Source organism: Muscardinus avellanarius (genome assembly GCF_963383645.1).
Source record: "Muscardinus avellanarius genome assembly, chromosome: 5".
NCBI lineage: Eukaryota > Metazoa > Chordata > Mammalia > Rodentia > Gliridae > Muscardinus > Muscardinus avellanarius.
Window position 1 is genome coordinate 28,761,142 of NC_137790.1, and position 25,620 is coordinate 28,786,761.

The 25,620-nt window shown below is 32.9% G+C and overlaps 1 protein-coding gene across 4 annotated transcripts in view; it reads right to left on the bottom strand.

Annotated features, from left to right (window-relative positions):
• The window catches only part of USP25 (ubiquitin specific peptidase 25), a gene marked incomplete at both ends in the record, with an annotated part of 131,216 nt that overhangs the window by 8,853 nt on the left and 96,743 nt on the right, over window positions 1-25,620 (bottom strand). The window contains 6 exons of one of the 4 annotated variants that reach the window (XM_080695447.1): window positions 2,154-2,233; window positions 7,719-7,797; window positions 9,694-9,872; window positions 16,973-17,068; window positions 19,332-19,445; window positions 24,004-24,143. In XM_080695447.1, coding sequence (XP_080551573.1) covers window positions 2,154-2,233; window positions 7,719-7,797; window positions 9,694-9,872; window positions 16,973-17,068; window positions 19,332-19,445; window positions 24,004-24,143 — 688 coding nt within the window. The remainder of the gene's footprint in view (window positions 1-2,153; window positions 2,234-7,718; window positions 7,798-9,693; window positions 9,873-16,972; window positions 17,069-19,331; window positions 19,446-24,003; window positions 24,144-25,620) is intronic. The other 3 variants (XM_080695448.1, XM_080695449.1, XM_080695450.1) reach the window with 3 other exon arrangements.

A 25,620-nucleotide genomic window follows, 5' to 3' on the forward strand; every position in this document is an offset into this window, starting at 1 on the left:
GGGTATGCACTATAATATTCTAACTTTAATTCTTTTGGAAAGATACTAAGGCACATTATTGCTAGGTTATCTGGTAGTTCCAATCCTATTCCTAGTCTTTTGGAAAAAAACTTCATAGTATATTTATAGTGGTTATACTAACTTATAATCCAATCAACAATGTATAAAAGTTCCTGTGTCCCCACATCTCCAATAGCTTTTATTTCTATTTGTATTCCTAATGATTGTTATTTTACTCAACCAACCTTGGTATCCCTCAACACCTGAATGACAAAAATCATGTGGCATGCACACGTAACAGAATTTTAATCAGTCATAAAAATTATGCCATTATAAGAAAAATGGATGGAACTAGAGATTATGCTAAGTGAGATCAGGCAGTCTCAGAACACCAAGAGTTAATGTTTTATCATATATATGAAAGCTAGAGAGAATAGGAAACAGAAGGAAATTCAGATAAATGAGAAGAGAAACCATTAAAATGGTGAAAGGGAGTTGGAGAGGAAGTTAAGAGGAGACAGGAAGAATGAGGAAGGAAGCAATTCAAATGTATCACATATGAAGGTATCACCACCAATCTCACTAACATGTGTGGGAGGAAGGAGGAGAGAGTGGGGTGAGATGTGGAAGGAAGTATGTCAGTGATGTGCGCATGTAGGTTTTTATCACTTTAAATCTCACTATGGTATGAAATGCACCAGTAAATGTATAAAAACACAGAATAATAAATAAAAACAACTCCATAATCCCAGCATTTGAAAGGCTAAGAAAGGATGATCACAGGTCCCAGCCCTTTGCAACTCAGTGAGACTATGTTTCAAAATAAAGAATAAAAACATAGGGCGGGGGTGGGGGATGGGGGGTGGGGGTGTGGAGGGGTGTAGCTCCGAGGTAGAATTCCCCTGGGATCACCAGGACAGCAAAAAAACAACTCCAAAACAGAAAACAGTACTTCTTAAAAACCACAAGTCAAATTAATGTTAATGCAATTAAAAAACATATGGAGAAGAAATACAAAATAGCCAATAATAAGAAATGGCAAATAAATCAAATTCTGCCATTTTCCCTAATAAATAAGGTAATAACAAGGAACAATATTATGTAAGTAGAAATTACTTTAATATTATCTTTAATTTAAATTAAAATGTGTTTGCAGTTACATTACTTGGAAATTTTCTATGCATATATGTTTTAGGGTACCTGAGAACTCATAGACCTTGAAAATAATATCTCTGATTTAAGTCACAATTAGACTCAAAAAGTTTATGAAAAAAGGCCAGTAATTGCAGGGGTTTGTTAGGGATTATAGAGTTGCACCTCCTGGGGTACCAACTCTGGTCCCCAGCAAACTTTCTGGGTTTCAATCCAATCTCATCTCATCCTGAACTTCAAACATAGTCTCTAAAAGATGTTAAAAACAAACACACTAATGCCAACCTTACAGATTTAATTTTATTTATTTTTTATTTTTTTGGTGGTACTGGGATTCCTGGAACCCCTCTACCTCCGGGCTACACTCCCAGACCTATTTTTATACTTTCTTTATTTGGAAACAGGGTCCCCTAAGCCAGCAGGGCTGGCTTCGAACCTGCGTGATCCTCCAGTCTCAGCCTCTCAAGCGCAGGGATTATAAGCGTGCGCCACCACACCTGGTGCCAGATTTAATTTAAAATTTAAAAACTATCTTTTTCAGTATATGAAAACTCTGTCCTACACTTGAAAATTTTCTGCAATCTAATATTGTTCTAAAATAAAAAGTTGATTAAAAATGTACACTACTCCTGGGCATGTAGCAAATGACTGTAATCTCAGTACTTGGGAGGCTGAAATAGGAAGATTGCAGGTTCAAGGCCAGCCTCATAATATAACAAGGACCTCAACAAATTAGTAAGTCCCTGTTACAAATTAAACAAATATATAAAGTAGGGCTGAGAGTGTAGCTCAGAGGTAGAACTACCCTGGGTTCAATTCTCAGTACCATAAATACATATATATAAATACATATACATATATACATACACACATATATATGTGTACACATAAACAGACACATACACATACATACCATGAAAAAACTTTTTCTATGGCATGAGGTCTTAGTTGAAAATAAGTACAAAAATTAAGGTTGTTTCTTTTATTTATTTTTGTCTTACCTTTCTCTTTGAAAATTTTCTAGTCCAATTATGAGATACATAGTAGTTTCCCTGAATTTTCTGTAATTCTGATGCCACTCCTGTAGGTGAAAGAGAATATTAAAAATATAAACAGTAAGACTTAAAATTATAATAAATTATTCAGAAAGTAACATGTTCTGATAAATATCTGAATGAGAAACAAATCAGAATTAAGATAAACTCATCTAAATCAGTCTGCACTTTCTGACATACAAGACTATTACTATAGTAATAAATATAAAAAGTATTAGTCACTGATGAGAAATTAAACAAAGATCTCACCCAAAGTAAAAAGGCTGATTATTCATCAGATTCTCTTTCTCAAAAGTTCCTCAGAAAATCATACTGTTCAAAAATCATTACTATAGGACAGATAGAGTATTACTTATTGGAAATGCTTGGGATTTAGAGAATCTCAATTTTCAGAGTTTATTCAGATTTTAGAATATGTGCATAGACTTTACTAGTTTGAGCATTCCTAAAACCCAAATCCAAAATTTGAAGTGCTCCCAAACCCAAAAAGTTATATTGAAAAAGCTCTCAAGTTTTAGAAGTCAGAGCATTTCAGAAAATGTATCTCTATCAGATTGAAAGTAGGAAGTTAACTGAATTTACTTTAATATAAATCACAGATTGACCACCACAACTTGATAATAGAATTTTAAGGAACTAAAAATGTTATATTAAATGTATTTAATTTTACCAAATGTGTGGTGAATTTGGTTTAAAATGTTACAGCAAGATATATTCACCTGATAGATGATGAAGGGCAGTTATAATACACATTACTTTCCCCACTCCCTAAAGTATAGGGCAAGAAATAGGAAAACACTAACTCTGCACTGACACCCTGTAATTCTTAAAGGCAACAAAATTAAAATTCCAATTTGTTGCCAGGTGTGGTGGTACACACTTGTAATCCCTGCATTCAGGAGGCTGAGACCTGAGGATCCAGGTTCAAGGACAGCCTCAGCTACTTAGTGAGGCCCTATGCAACTTAGTGAGACCCTGTTTCAAAATAAAAGTACACAATAGGGCAGAAGGTGTAGATCAGAGGTCAAATGCCCCTGGATTCCATACCCAGACGCCCCCAACAAAAAATCCAATTTACTAAAAATTAGCTCAAGAAAACTAAAATTCAATATAGTATTCATGTAAAAAAAACTTTTTACTTTTTCTTTCATGGTATTTGGGAATGAACCCAAAGGCATTCTACTCTGAGCTACACTCCTAGCCCTTTTTATTTCTTATTTTGAAACAGGGTTACCCTAAATTGTTAAGGCTGACCTTAAACCTGTAATCCTCCTGTCTCAACCTCCCAAATAGTAGGCTTATAGGCATGTGCCACCATGTCTGCCTTAAAATTATAATTCTGTTAATAAAAATTGTAAAGATTTTATAGGTACATTTTATGAAAATGAAAATAGCATACCTACATGTAGACAGGTTATTGGCTAACTATTTTCTTCTTAAATATAGCTATTTTAATTTAAAATTTTTAATCTTTTTAAAAATGTTTTATTGGTACATTGCAGTCATACGTCTTAATGCAATGAAAGACATACATGCACATATCATCTTAATTTAAATTTTCAAAGCATAATTTTCATGTTACTTGTAGATCTTAAGAACAGATAAAATTATAAGGTTAGGTTTTCTGGGGCAGGTATTCAAACCCCTAACTCCATGTGTTCATTAGAACTGCCTTGGTAGTTCTGAGTTAGGCAGACTTTTTAATGTAATGGGATGAGAGCAAAAATTATTGGATTTGCAGGTCCTGCAGTCTCTGTTGCAGTTACTCTTCTTTGTGACTATAGTTAGAAAACAGCCAGAGACTATATGTAAACAAATGGCTGTGTTCCAATAAAACTTTATTTACAAAAACAGGTGGTGCTAAATTTGGTCGTTTGGTCGAGTTTTGTTGACTCCTAAAGTTAGAGCAAGACAAAGATATAAGGAGAAGTGTGGATAATCTGAAAGCATGTCATTTAAGTACCTGTAATAATTTAAAAGCTCTATAGGTGAATATGAAAAGGTTCAGAATAATAATATTCTGAATCCAATCTGTTGAAACAATCTGTAAGATGAATTTCAGAATCATACTGTAATTAAAGATCCACGCCTCATAAGTATGAATCAAAAAATTAAGATAAAGAGATCAATAAGAAAGGCCCATATTTAGAGCCAATATTAGCTAAAAGTTGACTTGCTCATGAAGAAACAGTCTGAATATTTATGGCTCCAAATTGCATTTCCAGATTAAAAATTTGTAGTGAATGTATTTTCTTTATAAGCAAGTATTTTTAGGCTTCTGTCCATGTTGACTTGCAAAATATAGCTTTATATAGAAGCCTTTCAGGACTAAAGTAAATTCTGTACATGAAGTGAAGAATAAATTCAATTTATTTTCCAGAACCACTTCTCAAAAAGCATTTCCACTGGCTGGGCGTGGTGGTGCATGCTTGTAATCCCTGCGCTTAGGAGGCTGAGACAGGAGGATCTTGCAGGTTTGAAGCCAGCCTCAGCTGGCTTAAGAGACCCTTTTTCCAAATAAAATATAAAATAGGTCTGGGAGTGCAGCCTGGAGGTAGAAGGCCCCTGGGATCCATCTCCACTGTTCACTATTTGCTTGTCAACGCTAGCATACATGTGTTCTTATATGCGCAGAACTGTTCTTAGATGCTCTACTTGGCTCTGCTCTGCTCTTTCTTATGCTAGTATTACAAGGTCATAATACTTAAAACAGAGTGTCTTGATTTCCAAACTAAATCTTTCCAATCTCTTCTTCAATAATGTCTCAGGTAGACTGGGATCTCTGCATTTCCAAAGAATTTTTCCATCAGATTATGAAGCTCAATAAAGCAACTTACTAAAAGTTTCATAAGGACTTCAATGAATCTACAAGCCATTGGGAAAAACATCTTTATAATACCAAGTTTCTCAAATATCCTATGTGCATCCATTTATATAGGTCTTCTTTAATGTCTCCCAGTAAGTTTTATACTTTTTTCTGAAGGTGTTATGCCTATGATTTGTTAAATTTATTTGAGGTACTAATTTCAGGAAAGAATACAAGCATTTTGATGGACTTTATGAATCATATGCGTTTGTAAATACTATCCTTTTTTATAAATTTTGTTCTCTGTTCATTATTGGCACATGAAAATAAAATTTATATTTAACATATATTTGTATGTCACAAATTTTTATTCTAATAAACTTATTTTCAGAATTTATTTCAATTTTTATGTATGAAAATCTGCAAATGATGACTTTGTTTCTTCTTTTTCAGTATTTTACGTTTTGCTTAGTTTTGTTGCTATACTATGTATTTCCTGATGACAGAAGTAAAGATTTCAAGCTGGGAGTGGTGGCACACGACTTTAATCTCTGTACTTGGGAGGCTGAGACAAGAGGATAGATGAGCAGGCTGGAGGGCAGCCTCAACAAGCAATGAGACTCCCAGCAACTTAGCAAGACTCTGTTTCCAAAGAAGAAATAAAATCGAGCTTGGGGTTATAACTCAAATGTAGAATGCTTCTGGATTTAATCCCCAGTAAAACACACACACACACACACACACACACACACACACACACACTTCAGTGTTCACAATCTGATATATTTGCTGCAATCGGATATATTTACTGTTGTCTTTTATTTTTGTTTTTAGAGGACTTAGAGAATTAAAACTCTTAAGTGGATTAAAGTAGTTACTATATATTCTGGGTTAGACAAAGTTTTATTAAAAATTAAGTTTTCTGTATTTTCTCTCTTTTCTATTCATGTGGTTAATTACATTATATAAAGCATATAAAGTAAATATTTTTATGAATGGGATTAAACATTAAAGGCACACAAAAGAGTAATATCAAATTACTAGATTTATAAATAAATATATGTACAGTTAAATTTAAAATGCATAAGATGCCGGGTGTGGTGGCGCACGCTTGCAATCCCCACGCTTGGGAGGCAGAGACAGGAGGATTGCGCTGCTTCGAAGCCAGCCTTGCTGGCTTCAGAGACCCTGTTTCCAAATAAAAATATAAAAATAGGTCTGGGAGTGTAGCCTGGAGGTAGAAGGGCTTCCAGGAATCCCAGTACCACCAAGATAATAATAATAATAATAATAATAATAATAATAATAATAAGAAGAAGAAGAAGAAGAAGAAGAAGTAGTAGTAGAAGCAGCAGCAGCAGCAGCAGCAGCAGCAGCAGCAGCAGCAGCAGCAGCAGCAGCAGCAGCATAAGATTAAATATGTAAGCTAATCTGTAAGGTGTTTTTTTCCAGTACTGGGGATGGAACCCAGGGGCATTTTTTCTCCGAGCTACAGCCCCAGCCCTATTTTTTATTCTTTATTTTGAAACAGGGTCTCACTGATTTGGAAAGGGCCTCACTAAGTAGCTGAGGCTGCCCGAGAACCGTGATCCTCCTGTTGCAGGCTCCCAAATGCTGGGATTACAAGAGGGCACCACCATGCCAAGTGTAAGGTTAAATTTAAAAGCTTAAAGAGATACTAGGTGCTTGAATTAGTCAATTAAAATAAAATTTTCAAATTGCAAGCAGAAGTTAATACAGAGAGGATTCTGTATATAAAAAGGCCCACAAGTAATCACACAAATGGCTGCATGTGCTTTCTCTCACACAAACTCTCTCCTAAATGACAAATACATATTGTACATAATGACTAAAATGAATCTCTAATTCTCCCCTCCCAAAATGTCTGATGAAGTAAACTAAAAGAAAAAATACAGCATACTGTTAGGTGGTACAGCAGTCACAAATGCCGGTTCTGTTAGCCAAGCTGTATTTTTGTTGTTGTTGTTTTTGCGATACTGGGGAAAGAACACAGGGGCATTCTACCTCTGAGCTATACTCTAGCCCTATTTTATTCTGAAACAGGGTCTAAGTTGCTGAGCCTGGGCCAAAACCTGTGATCCTCCTGTCTCAGTCTCCCAAGTACTGAGATCACAAGTGTGAATGACCATACCTGGCTGCCAAAGTGTAAATTTTTAGTTATGAAAATCTGAAATAAGTTATTTCACCTCTTATGCGTTATTTTCTCATGTGCAAAACAGTAATAAAAATACCACCAACTTCATATTGTTATTGTCTGCATTAAATTAGTACATGAATAAAAAGAGCTTAACATGCTTCCTACCCAGATTCTTGACAAATATTAGTTATTATTAGATGAAAACACTTTAAAAATTCTAAATGAAATTTGTTACATTGCTTTTAAGCTAGAATATTTCATAAAAATAAAGCTGAAAAATTAGTATTAGAATCTTGAAGAGGGCTGCACATGATGATCAACCCCCAAAACTTCTCTTTTGGCTTTAACCTTTTTGGTCTACATGTCATTATGCCAAATTAACCCTAAAATCATTTACACAAGTATTAATAACCTAGACATCAACCTAGAGATTTAATTTTTATCACCCATAACAAATTCAAATTTAGTTATGATGAAATGCAGAGAGTATCCGTGAACTACAGTACACCTCAATCTACAGAGTTCAACCTGTCAAAACCCACAATACCTCATATTCCTCCAAGTTGACTTCTTCAGGTTTTATCATTTCTAGTTTGGCTTGAGCAACTTTCATTATGTTGTGACACCTTCAAATAAAAATAATATATTGCTAAACAAAATTCATAAAAACTGAAATATATGTGCTGTACCATACTAAACTAATATATATATAAATGAAATGCATCATCACTGAACAGTATGTGATTAAATAAGTTTCAAATAACTGTAAACACTGTAAAACAATGATAGTAACAAAAAGAATAGCATCAATAATTTTAATTTAAAGCTATTATATTTATGTCTTAATTTCTACTTATGCAGGTTACATGAAAAAAAATCAAAGTTTTTTATAATGTTAAATAGTAAAAAGAAATCCTAAAGAAACATCTTTAATGAACTTTATGATCAGAATCATTTCTAAATAAACTTCTACAAAATGAGCTAGAGAAATGAGGAAATAAAGGGGACTTTAGATGAGGGACCCTTAGGACAATAGAAGAACGTGGGGAGGGAGATGGCAAGTGGAAAAGAAAAAACTAATAATAGAAGCAGATCAAATTATTCTATCTCCTGTCTGAAAGGTTCACTCACAATCTCACTGTATATATATGAAGAAGCAGGGAGTGGGGTGGGGCTGAAGAGAAAACACATGAAGATGTGTGTGTGTGTGTGTGTGTGTGTGTGTGTGTGTGTGTGTGTGTGTTTATGTGACTTTGAACCTCACACTGATGTATAATTACAATGCACCAGTAAAATATTTTTTAAAAAAATACAAAAGATACACCTCTTTCAAGCACAAGAGAAATAAGAATATCACACATATTAAAACAGATAACTACAAAAGACTGAAAAGTCAATCTGACCCCTCCATTAACATCCTTCCCAAGTTCAACAGCACATAAACATTGCAACATAGTGAGCTGACAGCTCAGATGAGAATCATAATCAGCCATATTTCTGAGCTATTTGTAGTTGCATTTAACAATTTAAATGATGTACACATTGCTACTAATACAAGTACAAACAGTCAATATTGTCACTCAACTGTCTGTAATTATTGTTTAAAACCATTTACTTGTATTATTTCACTTAATTCTAAATTTCACAGCAGATGCAAGGTGAGATAGCAACTGATCCTAGATCACTTTGTTTCCCCTCATATTCTCCTCTGCTACAAATTTTTAAATTCTATATTTTTGAGACATCCATAAAAGGATAATCATTTATTTCAAAATTCAATATAATTACATTAAAACAGCAAAAATGTTTCTTTAGCCTAAAATAATTTTTAACATTCTAGATCTTTGGGATATAAATGTTTTAGTGAAATTTTTTTGATTAGGTAAACTTTTATTTCTTAATATTAGCAGTATTATAGTCGTTTCTAAGAAAAATAGCTTTGGGTGAATCAAATCATGTTATCCATTCTAAACCCTGTTATGTGAGAGAGAGCTTTCTTATGTATGTGTATATAAGACTAAAGCCTATTCTCTACTGATTCTCTTAGAAGGGCAAGTTTGCTTCCCCACGAGTTATTTGAGAATATCTAGAGATCTTTTAGACTTCACAACTTGGGGGCATCTCACATCTATGAACTAGAGGTTAGGAATATTGCTAAATATCCTAGGAATCTTAAAATAATCTGGACAAGAAAATTATCTCAAATAAAATCTCCAAAATGCAGAAGTAGAGAAGTCACGTTTTTTTCTTAAACTTCTGAGTTCCATAAGAAGAATGACTTTTCATTAACAGCTATAAGTATATTAAAACTATTATATAACTTTAAAAGGCCATGGTTACAGACGTTAGAGAAATTACAAGGCAACTACTCACATTAATTAAGGTCAAATCTTGTGCTCTGTGTATTAAAGCATATATTCATAAATATATATGTAAAGGATAAAATAAAAAATTAAATTGGGGATATGAAATAACACAAGGACAATTAAAGCACACAAATTAGATATTTTACAATTTGTTACCTTTCATCAAAACTCAAATTTCTATCTCCAAATTGTTCTAGTAATGTTTTCTCAATGATTTTCTTTGGAGCCTGGTTCTGGATGAAGTAGACTACTACATGATGTAAACGATAATCTGTTTCTGGTGGGGTGTCTTCTTGGGCTAACTTAACCAATCTTGAATACTCCAACTTAATTGCCTAGAAAATGAACAAAAATAATAATTTTGGTCAATTATAAAAGCAAAATTATTCTATGTTACAATTTAAATTCTTCTATCAAATGAGTTTTTCCTTTTAATGTATTACAAATAGGGAGTACAGCGAAGAATACTGTCTGATATTCCAAATTTTCAAAAATTTTCTGAATAACTGGTCATATAGGTCATGTGTAATCTAGTTTCCAACCACAGATGGGAAAAGATAATATATATATGTATATATAAACTTATGACTTGTTTTGCAAAGTTTATCAAAGTTTGATCAAAGTCTATTCAGAAATAAGATGGACATGCCAAGGTCTATTGCCCTGTTTTACATTTCTAGCATCTTCTATATACCCAAATTCTGAAATCATACAAGATTTTCTAGAATAGCAATATCTGAAAAAATGCTGCTGTCTGTTAAATACATAGTAATACTATTCCAACCTGAGTTAAACAGCTCACAAATAAAATACAAAACAGAAAATCTCAATATTCTACGTACTACAAAATGAATTCTTTGTTGCTACAACAGTATTTTGTTATTACAGTAATAATATATATTGTTATCACTGTTATCATTTTTATGCTTGTTTTTTATTTATAAACCTAAGTACCTCAGAAATTATAATTATTACAAAAAATAAATACCAATACATGTTTCCACACATGAGCTAAATCTGGAAAATATCTGGCTCTACAAAATATGCATAGATATAGAAGCCAAATGCTGATGAAGCCCATATAATTAAAGTTAAAACTTTAAAACACTTATTTATATTAGGATTATGTCTAAGGTTTAGATCTATTTAACCATAGAATATTTATTTAGACTATCTGGTAGAAACATAACAAAATATATCCCATTAGGAAAGGCTTTTTTTTTTAAATAAATGTCTTCTTCAAGTAATTCTTGACCATCCAAATGTTACTATTTATGTGGCAATACTTTATTGAAAATGAAAAACATTAAATAAAAAATTTTAGTTGTATCATTATTAAGTGATGGTTAGTCTTTTCTAATACTGTAAACATTATAAATAGAATAATAAAGGAATCATTTTATCACTGATACAAAGTATTCCTAAATACTTTTTTGTTCTTGTTTTCAGGTCTGGGGAGGGAACCCAGGGGCATTCAACCTCCAAACTAAACCCCCTGCCTAATTTTTTTATTCTTTAATTTGAAACAGTCTCACTAAGTTGCAGAGGGCCTCATTAAGTAGCTGAGGCTGCCCGTGAACCACAATTTTCTGATCTCAGCTAATACAATAAATGTCATCTTCAAGCAGTTCTTGACCATCCAGATGTTACTATTTATATGACTATACTGAAGATTGTAAAGCATTAAAACAATTTAGTTATATCATTAGTAAAAGAATGGGTAGTCTTTTCTAATACAGTAAAAATTATAAGTTGAATAAAGTATTCACTTTTTGGCTAATATAAAGTATTCCAAAATATTTTCAAAGAAAAAAACAATTGACTCTTTTTTCAAAATATACATGTCATCCTTAAGTCTTGTTGTTGTGGTTTAAATAGCCATAAAAATCAAATATATATGATATTTGCACGCAGTACCAGGGATTGTACCCAGGAGCATTCTACCTCTGAGCTACACCGACAGCCCTATCTTTTTATTCTTTATTTTGAAACAGGGTCTCACTAAGTGTAGAGGGCCTCAGTAAGTAGCTGAGGCTGGTTGTGAACCTGTGATCCTCCTGTCTGAGCCTCCCAAGTACTGGAATTACAAGCATGCACCACACCTGGCTAGAATCAAATATATTTTATCATGTAAGAATATGAAGATTCACTGCGTGCCTAATTCGCATATAAGGCTTTGAGTAAAATTTTTAAGTGTTCCTAGCTCCCAATTTGGAAAGAAAACACAACTAAGGCACATGTTCTTAATAATCAAAGTATAATGAATTTCATAAAATGTAAGACATAAAAATCATTAACAATTTGTTATTGCTATGGCCCTCACAAATGATTATTATGAACTACTAGATGGCTTTTAAAATACCAAGTATCTCAGATATCATAAATCTAGCAAAAATTAGTATGTCCAAAATAAAATAAATTTGTATTAAGTCTCCTAAAATAACACTGGTTTACATATACGAAGTTTTCACTGGCAACCCCAGTGACTTATGCAGCCACAATGAACTCCCTGGGTCTGAGACTTAGCTGTTGAACCTGGTGAAGGTGGGGATAGTGTCTGCTGTTGGATATAGCAGGGGGTCAGACAGACTCAGGCTCCATAACAGCAGAAAGTGTGGGGGAAGAACTACGCTTAACACTAGATCCAACTAGTAGGATCTGCAGGATTACCACAGACCACCCAATCGTGGTGAACGGGGAGAAGTTAGACCAGCTGAGCACTAACTATGCAGAAAAGAGACTCTTAGATTGAGTTTGGTCTCAGAGGCATCTGCTACCTATGAAGGCAGGAAGAGATCGAGACTCCACATGTGTGCAAAGTGTGGAAGGCAGTCTACTCTTAACAGTAGATCCATCTGCATTAATACCAGTCATCTACATAGACTGAGAAAGTCTCAGAGAATCCGGCTTTCAGCGGGAAAGGTGCCAGTAGCACTCGATGTCTGGACAGAGAGAAACTGCAGAGGCCTAGTCTGCTGAATATATATTTGTAGGGTTGCAATATATTTTTTTGGTTTTGTGTCTATATGCTTATTTAATTGCTCCATTCCCAAACCCTCTCCCAAGCTTCTTCCCTATGCATATCAACTCCCCTCTCTCCATCTCTTTTTTTCCCATTTATTCTCTCTTCTCTTGTATCAAATCTACTTCACATCACTATACTAAAAACTCTACATTGGCTACTAGATTACTACTAAATATTCACTATATCTAATCTCTATTATATACTACCTTACCAAACTCATACTCTCATTCTATTTGATCCTATCTGTGGCTTTACCCTATTCTTGCATTTATGACTTCACTTCCCTCCTCATTTAACCATCACTATTGAATACAACACAACTTGCCCTTGGATATACTAGTTGACACCTAGAGACTGAAATAAATCTACCAAAAAAAAAAAAAAAAGATACAAACTTCTGAAATCATCAGAAGGAAGAATAACAAGGAAGCAATGAGCCCCCACAACCCCTCAATAACAGAACCTGACAACAAGAACCGCAGAGATATCCAGGAGGTCAAATCGTGTATGTAACTACAGAAATAATACAGGTGTAACAATAGTTAAAATCTGCATGCACTTAGACTTGCTGATTCTACTTTGCTATATTGACATAGGAGCTCAATAAAATAGGTACAAAATATTCACAACAATATTGGAAATGACCCAAACTCTCAGTAACAAAAACGGTAATGACAAATTTAATAACAACTAGTAGTTTTCAAGTGTTTTTATGTGACATACAGTCTATAAGAGTGCCATGTGGACTACTTTAATTAGTTCTCAGGAAAGCTTCTCATTTATAAATAAAAATTTGGCGCATGCTTGTAATCCCCACACTTGGGAGGCTGAGACAGGAGGATCGCATAGGTTCGAAGCCAGCCTCAGCTACTTAGTGAGGCTCTAAGCTATTTAGTGAGACCCTGTTTCCAAATAAAATATAAAATAGGTCTTGGAGTAGATCTCGGAGGTAGAAAGCCTCTGTATTCCACCTCCAGTACCATAAAAAATAATAAATAAATAATAAATAAAAATTTGACCGATAATTTAATAAATTGCCTAAGTTCACAATGATATTAAAGGACAAAACCAGGATTTAAGCCTAGGCTCCTGACCATCGACCTCTGTCTGGTAATAAATAGTCTGAGATAGAGCTTCCTAACCTTGAGCATGAATGAGTTATAGGTATGCTGAGGTACTGATCTGTCAGCCTGTTTAGATGCTAGAAGCTCTTAGGTACATCACTACTAGACATATATTATAATTTTCCATGTTTGTAATAACAAGAAAAAAACTGAGATGCTTTAAGAGAATGTTTGAATAAATTTTGGTAAACTTAAAAGGAAATAAAGGAATAAAGTCATCTATGAGTAATCATCTACCACATATGACAAAAAAGAACTCAAGAAAAAGAAGCAAGTAATCTTCTCTTTTTTGCTTAAATTCTAAATATGTAGAAGAATATTTAAATTTAAGTCAGACTTATTTATCTCTATCTCTACCTACATATCTAGGAGGATATATAAGAAACAACCACTACAACAGAAGCTAACTGTGGAGTAAGAATTAGGAAGAGAAAACCAGACAGAGTCTAAATGTTGGTGTAAGTATTATTAAATATCACTTTCTCTAAGGAGCCTTCTATTTTCTCATTTTATGTTCTACTTCCACATCAAATTGCTACTTCTTCATACTGATTGCAATTCTGTGTGTGTGTGTGTGTGTGTGTGTGTGTGTGTGTGTGTTACTGAGGGTGGAACCCAAAGGCTTTCTACTTCCCGGCTAGGGCTACACTCCCAGACCTATTTTATATTTTATTTGGAAACAGGGTCTCACTAAGTTGCTGAGAGGGTCACTAAGTAGCTGAGGCTGGCTTCAAACCTGTGTGATCCTCCTGTTTCAGCCTCCCAAGCACAGGGATTACAAGCGTGCACCACCACGCCAGGCTTGCAATTCTTAATTAACGTTCATTTCCTTCAGAAGAGATGCTTCATTAATGAAGAAACTCAGCCCATAATTAGTCCATCTTTATCCGCTGGAGTTAGAATAATACCTTGCAGGTTTTTATGTTCATCCTCAGTATAACAGAAAAAAACAACAGCACCAAAACAACAAAAACAAAAACAATGTACTACAGTTATATACTAGAATACCGTAATGAGAATAAACAAATGACAACTAAATTCATTAACACTGACGAAGCTCCCAACATGTTGCTAAGTAAACACAGCCAGATCAAAGAGAACCTAGGTAAAAGATTCCAAGTACATAAAGTTCAACAAGGAAACTCATCCACGTATGAACAACAATAATAAAAATACACCAAACCCAAGTTAGGGAAAATAAGAAGGCAGAAGTAGCTATCAAATGTTAGATATGGTGCCGTGTATGTATTTTGGGAATTAGTACTGAATGTTGATAATTAGAATCAACTGTCAAGAAAACTAAAGACTATTTACACATCCCAATAACTTTGAAAAGAACCAAAAAATATGTTAAAAGAGCCATCACCAAAAAAAAAGAATGCTGGGTATCTATGATTTTATGAGATCAGTTCTAAATTACTCTTTTTGGGACAGATAATTCCCATGCCAACTACACTGCAGCATAAGAAAAAGGGGAAAGATCCCAAACTCATTTATTAAACTAATATAACCATAATAGAAAATCTGATAAAAAAACAGAAAAAGAAAACTCACTAAATTCATTAATATGAAATACAGAATGTCCAAATAAAATGACAGTGAATTAACAGTATACATTTAAATTTATAAGATAAACATTTAGTTAAAAAAAAATTGTTTCAAGCCCGGCATGAGCTTGTAATCCCAGCATTTAGGAGGATGAAACAGGAGGATCGCAGTTCATGGACAGCCTCAGCTACTGAAGTGAGGCACTTAGCTACTTAGTGAGACCCTGCTTCAAAATTAAAAAAAAAGAAAAATTGGGTTAGGGTATAGCTTGGAAGTAAAATGCCCCTGTGTTCCATCCCCAGTACCAAAAAAAATAAGTATCTTAAGTAAATAATGAAGAAAATTAATATAACTTTGGATAGAGTATACTTCTTAATATAATGAAATTCCAGAAACCATAAAGAGAGAAAGATTTGAGAGCTAAATATCTTTTAAATATCTTCATGGAAAAAAGTACCATGAAGTAATTTAAATAGAAATTGCGGATAGGGGGAAAATTAAGGATACATGATCAGAAAGGGAATAATATATAATAAGAACCCAACTATACAATAGAACCGTAAATGCAGCTATATATGTAACTGATATGTGTTTTACTTTTAAAAAGTTTACAATATATTTCTCAATCATATAAATGACAATACAATATGAACAGTAAAATCCACATTAAAAAATAAAGTCAAATTGGGCATGGTAGCACATGCCTGTAATCCCATTACTTGGGAGGCTGAAACAGGAGGATCACAGGTTCACCAACAATCTCATCAACTTAATGAGACTCTCAGCAACTTAGTCAGACTCTGTTTCAAAATAAAAAAAAAAAAGCCGGGTGTGGTGGTGCACGCTTGTAACCCCCATAATCCCCGCGCTTGGGAGGCAGAGACAGGAGGATCGCGCAGGTTCGAAGCCAGCCGCGTGCGCTGGGTTAGGAGACCCTGTTTCCAAATAAAAATATAAAATAGGTCTGGGAGTGTAGCCCGGAGGTAGGAAGGCTTCCAGGAACCCCAGTACCAGCAAAATAAATAAATAAATACATAAATAAATACATAAATAAATAAATAAAATTAAAAAATAAAAATTTAAAAAATTTAAAAAAAAATCAGTTTGGAGGTATAACTAAGAAGAAAAATGTCCCTAGGTTCAATCTACAGTAAAAGAAAAAAAAAAAAAGAATAGAAAAGATAGTCATAAATCAATGTATCAATCTGGCACCAAAGTTAATTATGGTATCAATCTGGTACCAAAAATTATAAAGAAATAAATAAGTGAATAAGAAACAGAGAAGATAAAAATATTTAAAAAGCAAATAATTTTAGAAGAAATTGAGTGAAGAAAGCAATTTAGTATCAAATGATAATAAAATAAAAAGAAAAACATTCTAATATTGATTTATAACATGAACAATAAGGAGAAAATAAACTATTCTCAGAAGCAATCACTTAGTTCCTATTACTGCTTACCAATACCCTATTCTCTTCAAATATAAAACACAATTCAAATTTTTGGTGAATTGAGAGGCACACTATTGGGAACTCAGGTAAAATGTTCTCATTTTCTTGAATTATCTGAATGCAAAGAAAAAGAATCTTGTATTCACGCATATAAGAAACTCCAGACCAGGAGGGCATGGGTAAGATAGGAAAAGAGAATATAGAAAAACAAATTTGATTGAAAAAAAAAAACATTTTAAGAAGTTTAACTTAAAAAAAAAAGAAATAAGAGGAAATGTTAATTGTACCTTAAAGAACCCTGCTTCAGGACCACACCTGTCATATACATTCCTGGATTGACCTATTGCCATTATAATACCTTGCATGTTCGGTGTCATCATCATCTGCCATAGGGATTTAAAGTAAGAATTTTTGGATAGTTAACATAAAAAACTTTTTTTAAACCAAAGTAATATTTTACATGCAAGTTTAAACTTTCTTTTCCACTATTTAGAAACCAAATGCTATATTTTTATAGTAGCAAATGTGACTTAGTGTACAGGTAAGCATCTTTCAGCATCATCTGTACAGAGATACAGCTGGCTCACATGGTGCCTTTGTGCAAATTGCAAAAAGGCATCCTCTCTGAAATGAAATTTCAAAAAGAAATCTCTTCTGGCCAAATTAGAAAACTATTTAGAAAAAAATCAATTATTTCTTAAGAAAATCAGCAGAATCCTGCTGAGAGAACCATTTAGAAAATAATAATTAATAATAATAATAATCCTTCTTTGTCAATTAAAAAAGCCTCCTCAAGGCTTGGGGAGCTCAGGAAGAACTCAGTTTTAATCCCACGTCTACCCCATTGCTATGGATGTCCTCACATCTGTACAACCTGTACATCTGTAAGCAGCAGCCTTGTATCGATGTAACTTAACTTTTAAAAGTTTCAAGGCACATGCAGTGTTAAACTGTCACTCTAATAAATTAAAACTACAACAAAACACATGATTGCTGTTAACATAAACATTTGCACAAAAATAGTGTTAGATGATTAATCACAATTCTTTTTCAAATACTAGAAGTCTCATTCAAAAACAAGCACTAAGGTGTTTTACCAGAAAATTACCATTACTTAAAAACATGCCAGTTTCTATAATTTTCAAGAGCCAGCATAGCAATAAAAAGTTACTGGAACCATGTAGTACCAGTAAGTACTGATTCTTTATTATATCTTTGTTTTCAAAATAGCTTATCTTCAGCTGTTTACATTTTAAAATATCTGCAATATGAAATAACTCACAACACTATGAAGTTATAAGGATCATGAGATAACAGCTACTAAGATTATTATTTACAGTTTTATTTTTGATTATTCACAAAGAATTGCAATATAATTAACATTAAGGTTTAAGAAAACTCTCAAACCAGTTCCTACCTCACAAATCTACTTCATATTTTTATGGCCATATTTACTTATATTCATATGATAGTATTAATGCCCTTATGAAGCTTCAATTTTTGTGATTAACTCCTGATAGTAATTATAATAATCTTGGAGTAAGTCTGAAAGAGAAGTTACTTAGAAAAATATTTAATATATATTCTACTTTTATCCTCACTTGTAAAAACTAACAGATGATATAATCAATGAGGGTATTTTTGTCCTTTAAACAACCCTGCCTCCCTTTAGGTATGGTTTTCTCTGTTTGCTACTCAGAAATAGCTTTCCTGATGCTCCCTCAAATATGGAAAAGAACAATTTTAAGAGTCTCAAGAGAATAGTAGGAAAGGAGTGAAAATAATCTGATGGAGCAAAATATCACTTGCATCTGGATTCCAAAAAAACTACCCTAACAAAAATGCTTACAGACTGTTGGCATTTGGAAAAACAAATCGGAGGATAAGTTAAGCTAAAGAAAGAGATGTCACAATGTGTAAAACACTGCAAGGCACTCAGTAATTTCAATGAGTCCTACTCAGTCACAGGTAGAGGTTGTGGTAGAAAGAAAATCATTTTGAAATGATGCTTTAAGATTTTCTAGGAGGTAATGGTGGGCTAAATATAATAAGCTATACAACTAAAGCAGGAAAAATTAAGTTATTTTAATTTATTTTTTTAAATTTTTATTTATTTATTCATTTATTTATATATTTATTTTTGTGGTACTAGGGTTCCTGGAAACCCTTCTACCTCCAGGCTACACTCCCAGACCTATTTTATATTTTTATTTGGAAACAGGGTCTCTTAAGCCAGCGTGGCTGGCTTTCAACCAGCGCGATCCTCTTGTCTCCACGTCCCAAGCGCGGGGAATACAAGCGTGTGCCACCACGCCTGGCTTAAAAGTTATTTTTAAATGTAATGTTTTTGTTATATTATTAAATCTTATTATATTCTATAAGCCTGAGAATAAACTCATCCTAATTCTATACAAAACTACTCCAAAAATATAAAATCATTCTTTTCACATATTCCATAAGCTTTCTACATAAATGTCCATGTACTTCAAAGTTCTGTTAGTAATTGGTAGGATAATTTCACACCATGGGTGGCAAAGCTGTATGTTATGCAACAACAGACTTAAGTGTGAGCATACAGACATGCTAAAAGTACTTTTATTAAAAAGAAAAAAATAATGATGGTGCAGAGCACTATCATAAAGATACCTCATCATCATAACCCCCCTCCTTTGATTCAATCATAAATTTCCCTACATGAGGAATCTCCACCTCTACAACTTGCTGGTTAGAAGGTAGTTGGTTTGTGGTATTTTCAGGTTTCTGCAGAAGAAAACCATTGGTGTGAACATTAGAAAAGATAACAATTGAAGCATGAAGTTCAAGTGCATAGACTCAAAATCTTTTATAAATATCTGCATTTGCTAAGTGTAAAATATAGCCATCTAAAACTAAAAAAATTAGAAGCAAATTTATTAATCAAATAATAGTACAAAATGTACAGGCTTTCCCTTTTCATTCCAGACACTTAAGATTATCATTTATTTTTTCCCCACATAGCATTTTAAACCCCAAATACTTAAAAATAATAAATACTAGAGCTATATTTGTTATGAAGTGTCTATATAGCTGAGTTTTACTTTTTAGAATTCCATAACTCCAGAAAGACTTTTATATGACAATAAAATAAGAGTATGACCTACTCTAAGCCCAAAAGTCTGCAGGGTTTTCTTCTATAGTTTACCTTTCTATTCCTTTTAGTAATCAGTTATATATCCAGTTAACATCCATATTCTACTGTGTTTAACTCTGTGTATGTTTTAAATGTTCAATAAATACTTCTTAAAATATAAATATAAAACATAAAAAGGTATTGAAAAGTGATACCAATTTTTAACTCTATGAGATTTATTCCTTTTTATGTTTTCATTGTTAACAAATTCTATGCATTCCACTCTTCATACTAACAAAGTAGAAACCACTGTGAAACCCACAGAAGTCCACTCAAAAGCAAATGACTCATTCAAAATAATATTTAAATTTTACAATCTTATTTTAATGATAGATTTATAATTAGTATAGGTACTACTTATCAATAAGCAAATGTCAACAGTCATATAGGTGCTTGCCAACAGCTTAAGTAATTTCAATTTATATTATCTTAATAAGAGCAATTAAGAAATTTTATTTCCATTTGAAACAGGTACATTTTAGTACTGTAAATATTTTCTGACTTTCTAGAAGTACAACATAACTCAGAGTTTAATTAAACAATAAAACGAAACTAATGATCAAGACTAGCACTACCCCTTTAAAAAAAAATGTTCTTTTAAAAATGTTATTCCTGTATATTTTTAGAAAAGATTTCCTTACTTATCTGTATCCTCAAATTTTCAAATGAAAATAAGCAACCTGCATTAACTGTTGTGATCATGAGTGGTAATATTCAGCTAAACTAATACCTAGTGTGTAACAATGGCTTCATAAATGACAAGTATTGCCAATATTTTATTGTATTACCTTAAATTGCTTTTACTGAAATAATTCTAACTCAATAGTACCATTATCATACATATATGTGTTTATAATTAAGAGATGTAAATAGGAAGTTTAAGTCCCGCTAGAACATAAAATTATTGTGCTACGTTTCCATTCACAAAAATAAACTATTAGGTAAATTAGACAATCTGTTTAGAGTCTCTGGTGATTAATTTCCTATCAGCAAACCCATCCAAAATACCATATTAAAAACAGAAAATATAAACTTAAAACAGATAGCAACTCAGAAATGTATTTCTGATAAAAAGGATCCTTATAAATTAACATATTACCTTAGAGGAAAAAACTGCAGTTAGGAAAAATGTTTTATAAGTCTTTCCAGTTACTGTTGAAGAGTTTCAAAAGAGTAATGTTGGCTAATTATATAGGTAAAAGTTGAACAAGACTTTACTTTTACTTGTAAAAGTTACTTTTATAAGAAACTTTACTGCTATAATAATTCAGTATCAATCTACAAATTCATACATACTAAAGTAGCATATATTTTATAAAGGAGTGACATAAGTACATGTTTATATTTTTCTATTATTTTCAGGCTCTATATGACCCCATTAATAAACTTAAATAGTTAAAAATAAGTTCCTGAGATAATAAGTTGAAAAAATATTAAACAAATATTTTTATTAATTACTTGAAAACCATTAACAATAAAATTATTTGTTTTTAAAGTGGTATCATAAGAAGTGTAAGTCAGCCACAGAACTATAGCCTGTTGGTCATATTCATGTGTATACCTTTTTAACCTCGAAATTCAACTATGGGAAATTTAGTCTATGCAAAAAGCTTGAGATGGGGTGAAATTTAGTTTCTAATAGCATGTTTATAATAATGTGAAAGTAGGAACAAATATACAATGGATCAAAGAATTAAGTGAACATGAATTTAAATACTTAGTAAAACCATACTCAGCCATTAGACTTTTTTTTTTTACTAAGTTTGTAAGATGAGGAAATAGTTACATTATAAAGTTAGGTGGCTAAACAAAGAAAAGTCAAGATAAATTTTTCTATGTAGTAGTAACTCAACAAAAATAAATCCCAAAACTATGTTTAAAAGAAAGAATGAAAAAAACAAAACCGAAATACTGACAGTGATTAAGCAGTAACTGGGTCAATGCATGATTCTTTCTCGGTATCTATTTTTCCTTCTTTTTGAAATACCCTAAAGTATCATTAAATTAACAACCTTCTTCTACAGGGCTAAATCAGTGATATGTGCATGTATGCCTCTACCATCTTGTACTCCATTAAGATGTATGACTACAATGCAACAATAAAAACTTAAACAAAAAATAAAAAGCAAAAGCAAGCTGCTTTAACATTTGGAGCATGTTCATGGTTTCTGTGGCTCTATGCTTTCCAGAAAATTATTTTCAATTCTAAGGTTGGAACTTAATATATTGTTTATTTGTGAATAGTCAGGACTGAAGTAACAGGGAAACTAGTGCATACTACATGCCATGCAAGGTACTTTATAAAAAAAAAATACTCTTCACTAACCCTAGAACTGCCTCTTCTATGTGGAAAACATGAGTAAGACTTTCAGAGAAATTAAGCAATTTACTCAAAGCTGAATTGCTAACAAAAAGCAAATGAAGCATTTATAAAGCATAGAAATACCTGATCCCAAAGTCTGAAGACTCAATGTAGCATCTAATAAATTTAAATATGAAACCATGATATGAAGTGGTACCAAGATCCTAAGCAAATGACCATGGAAACAGTAACCACAGGCCACTTGTGACTACCAAGCGTAGCATCTTAGATAGCTGTAGAATTATACAGCATGGAACTAACTGTAGCTGCTACTCCAGAAGACAAGTAAGATAAATATGATATTTTTCTATCATATTCACTTACGGCCTGTCTTCCTTTTTTAAGTTGTTTTTTCTTTTGTTTTTGAAGCTGCTGGTTATGGTAAGACAAAACTCACATTAAGAAAACTAAGAAATCAAAATTTAAGTGATTTCTGTGAATTTAAATTACATGTCATTAGCTAAACTTAAAAAAATCATGGCTCTGCAGTAAGCTAAGTAATGCTTTTATTTTTCTGATACTGGCTAAAAGGATGACACTATTAACCATCATTAGGTTCTAACAAAAGTTCTACTGAGCAAATGCCCTACAAATTAATATCTTATATAGGGCAAAAATATTTCTTCAATGTGTATGTATTCCTCTGTCATTACTCCTTCCTTTAGTCTTCCTCTTTCCATTCCCCAAAAAGCAGACTTCTCAGATCTACTAAGCAGAGTATTTCTCAGGAGAAGCTTTAGCATTAGCAGATGTTCATCCGGAATTTATTACAGCCTCTTTAAGGCATTTGTGAAATTTAAAATCTTAAAAATATATTCAAATTAATAATTTTAATGATAATATATTTTGAAAAATTTTCAAACTAGAAATGAAGGAATAAAGATAGTTTCTAATAATTATTTTAGTTCACCAAAACATAAGTAAGAGAAAAATCCTATTTATTGTAAATTTTAGTTAATTGAGGTCTTGGCAAATTGAAGGTCTCATTGCAAGTAGCAGGTTATTGCAGAGACTGAATTTACTCACTAATCTGAAAAAATATGTGTTGTAATATTATGCTATATTCCACTATTTTTAGTTCTTTAGGGCAGGAATCTTCAAATACTAATAAGAACTACCATAAAACCTGAAATAGAACTCTTTATATTCAGTAGTAAAATAAACAACTATTTGGTTTTGTAGTACCAAATTCTTGAAACAGCACTTTTCAGAAAATCATATTCACCAATAACAAAATATTGCATCACTATGTTCAATTCAGTATTCTAAAAAAATAACCTCAAAAACTACAAAATAGTATAATAATGACAATTTTTACCCAGGACATGTCTGAACTGTTTTGTAACATTTATTTATCTTGCTAATGGTTCTCTAGAACAACTAGTATCTTATTATAAACATAATTCATAAAAAAATTGTTTCTTAAATTCCGAACTAGTTCAATGAACCAAATTATAGATGGAGGGATGGGTACGGGAGAGAAAAAAATGTTAAAACTTTGTACTTCTCATTTTGAGTTCCAAGTTAAATGGCTGACTTAGTCTACGGTTAGGATTCTTCATAATTTTCTGACAGGAAGATAGAAACTTCAGAGGAAAGCATCTGAAGTTTGTCAGCTGAGGAAATCACAAGCCCAAGGGTTAGGTGGCTTGTTCATGTTCAATCATGTTCACGGCAAAGCTGTCACTGGGCCTTGTCTCTCCTGAATCGCGGACAGGTTGCTCTCCAATGCACTGTAGGAAATGTGAACATGGCTACATCCAGAGAGCCAAAAGAAAAGTTCTTACCGACTGCAAAACTGTTTCAGGACTGTTATCTTCATGCTCATGTGATGCCTTGGTAATTATTCGAATAGTTTCTTCTTTCAAATGCTTTGAGAAATCACTTCTTGATGGCTGCTCTAGATATTCTGGTTCTCCTGCTTGTGCTTCATGAGAAAAGAATCAATTGTATAAATCACAGAGTCTATACTAAGTTGAGTTTGTTGCTGATGTCTAATTCTGGAGTTAAACAATAACCTATTTTAGTCTACTACTTAAAGTAAAATATATCCTTCAACATATAGTATTTTATTCCCAGAATTTACAAAATAAATATAACCAAAGACAAAAACAAACAAAAGAACCACGAGTACTAAAATAACTATTAAAGGAAGCACTCATTAATATTTTATGGTAAAGAATTCACAGGAAATGTTTTCTGATATAAGTACCAAAAGCTTATACTGGAAAATCTTCAACATTTTACCAAACAAGAGGGAAGGGGAGGGAATGGTCTGCCCCTGACAACCATGTAAGGCTGGGTGTGGTGGCGAATGCTTGTAATCCCAGCATTTGGGAGGCAGAGACCTGAGGATCATGGTTCACTGGCTACCTCAGCTACTTAGCGAGGCCCTTCGCAACTCAGTGAGACCCGGTTTCAAAAACTAAAAAGACTAAAAAATAAAGCTGGGGGTGTAGCATGGAGGTAAAATGTCCCTGGGTTCCATCCTCAGTACCACAAAAATAAAAATGAAACAAAAAAACTACCATCCATATAAAGACTTGGATGCTATCTCCAACTTCTTCCTATCTTTTGAGCTCCAGACCCACATATCTAATAATAATATCCTCTGGGTATTTGATAGACAATCCCCAAATCCTCACATGACCAATAAGGCCTTTAATTTGCATATTTCTGCCTCTCTCTCTCCAACATTATTTTTTGTCCTTTACTCAAAATGGTCCTCATATGCGGCTTTATTTTTTTCCAGTTTTCCTAAAGGAGAGGTTTATCTTCCAACCTTCAGATTTTCTCATATATTCTTCCCTCTATTTCAATGCTTACCCACTCTCTGACTCTCCCCATCTAGTAACTTTTAATCACCCTTTTGCATAAATACCATTTTTGTATGTAAGTACTAATGATCATTCCATTTCTATAGCACTCATTTCCCAGCCTCAGCACCATTAAGATTTTGGTTTGGGAAATTCTTTGGTGTGGAAGGCTGACCTGTGAACCCCAATGATGCCATTAATACTGTTCCTCCTTTCCCAAGGTGTGTCAAACAAAAATGTGCCTGGCATAGTCAGATGTCTGCTCAAGGACAAAACAACTCCTAGGTAAAAACCACTGCTGTAATGTAACTTAAATATTCCTTTTAGGTATGATGTATTATAACAATTATTTGTGTATTTATTTAAAAACTTTATTCCTTGCTGGACTATAAGAATCTCATGAGCACGAATGCTACCTTCTTTTTGCATTGCTTACTTTTCAATGCCTAACATAAAATAGGGATATAATAACATAATGGAACAATGGCTAAGTATGTTAATGAATGAATATAAAGAAAAAGAAAGTACAGCAAAAACTACAGTGTTGATTTTAGTTCAGCTAGCCCTTGAGATACTACCTAGTGAAGT